At 43.7% G+C, this 1,199-nt stretch overlaps 1 protein-coding gene across 1 annotated transcript; it reads left to right on the top strand.

The window, feature by feature from the left end:
* Positions 1–251: 251 nt before the first annotated feature.
* LOC102513138 (protein S100-A11-like) lies at positions 252–701 on the top strand. Its single transcript, XM_032475976.1, has one exon. The coding sequence runs from the start codon at positions 291–293 to the stop codon at positions 600–602; it is 312 nt and encodes a 103-aa protein (XP_032331867.1). The 5' UTR covers positions 252–290; the 3' UTR covers positions 603–701.
* The last annotated feature ends 498 nt before the right edge of the window (positions 702–1,199 follow it).

Below are 1,199 nucleotides of genomic sequence, written 5' to 3' on the forward strand. Positions count from 1 at the left end.
TACTCTGTTCTCCCTTGGCTTTCTTCTATTTTTCTCATTATCTCACTTCACACCATGACATCTCATACTTCGTCTTTCCTCCTCTTTCCTTTTTCCTCTCTGGCACTCTCCTTTGATGTTTAAGGCTATGATCCTCTCCTTCCTCAGCATGATGCACGATGGTTAGGATTACTGTAAGGAGTAAGGGACCAAGCACGATCCACACTGCTGCCAGATCTAAACACTGATGTGTTTCCAAAACACATACTTGAGCTCAGAGCTCACTGTGCTGTGCCTCGCTCCTCTCTGACATGGCAAAATCATCCACCCCTACAGAGACTGAGTGGGGCATTGAATCTCTGATTGCTATTTTCCAAAGGTATGCAGGAAGGGACGGTAACAACCGCAAACTCTCCAAGACTGAGTTCCTAACCTTCATGAATGCAGAACTGGCTGCCTTCACGAAGAACCAGAAGGACCCTGGTGTCCTGGACCACATGATGAAGAAACTGGACCTCAACAGTGATGGCCAGCTAGATTTCCAGGAATTTCTTAATCTTATTGGTGGCCTGGCCATAGCTTGCCATGACTCTTTTATTAAGTTTACCCATTTCCAGAAGTAAATCTGAGGACCCTTTGGGCCTGACCTCCAGACTCGCCCCCTTTCCTTCCAGGCTCCCAATTATCCACTCCTCACAGCCCACACACACCCTGAGCCCAGTGCAACCACATCCCATGCAGGCCACTCCTGCTTGTAATAATAAAACAATATTATTTTTAACCCCCCCCCAAAAAACCCCACATATTTGATGACATCATCTTCCCAACTCTGTCCTCAAGATCTAGCCTTTCTTCCTTTCATGCCTTTACCAGATTCTGCATGTGGCTAACTCATTCTTTACTACCTAAATTGAATATCACTTCCTCTGTAAAGCCACCTTGAAAAGCCAAATTAATCCCCTCTTCCTCAGTGCTATCATAATGCTGTGTGCAAACCTTGGCGACAGAAATGTGCTCGTCACAAATTATCCTAAGTATTTATTTACATGCTTGTTCCCTCACACAGAACATGAATTTTGGGAAGACAGAAGTTATTTCTCTTTGTATTCCTTTCTCAAGTGGAGTGTTCCACAAAAGGATGTATTCCAAAAATGTTTGTAGGATTATTCCAAATTCATATTGAGTTGCAGTTGGTTTTGGAATATGAACAGTGTTTTACA

Source organism: Camelus ferus, chromosome X, assembly GCF_009834535.1.
Source record: "Camelus ferus isolate YT-003-E chromosome X, BCGSAC_Cfer_1.0, whole genome shotgun sequence".
In the NCBI taxonomy this organism is placed as follows: Eukaryota; Metazoa; Chordata; class Mammalia; order Artiodactyla; family Camelidae; genus Camelus; species Camelus ferus.

Excerpts from the sequence above, each read along its gene's own strand:
- LOC102513138 (XM_032475976.1), top strand. The coding sequence starts at position 291 with ATGGCAAAATCATCCACCCCTACAGAGACTGAGTGGGGCATTGAATCT.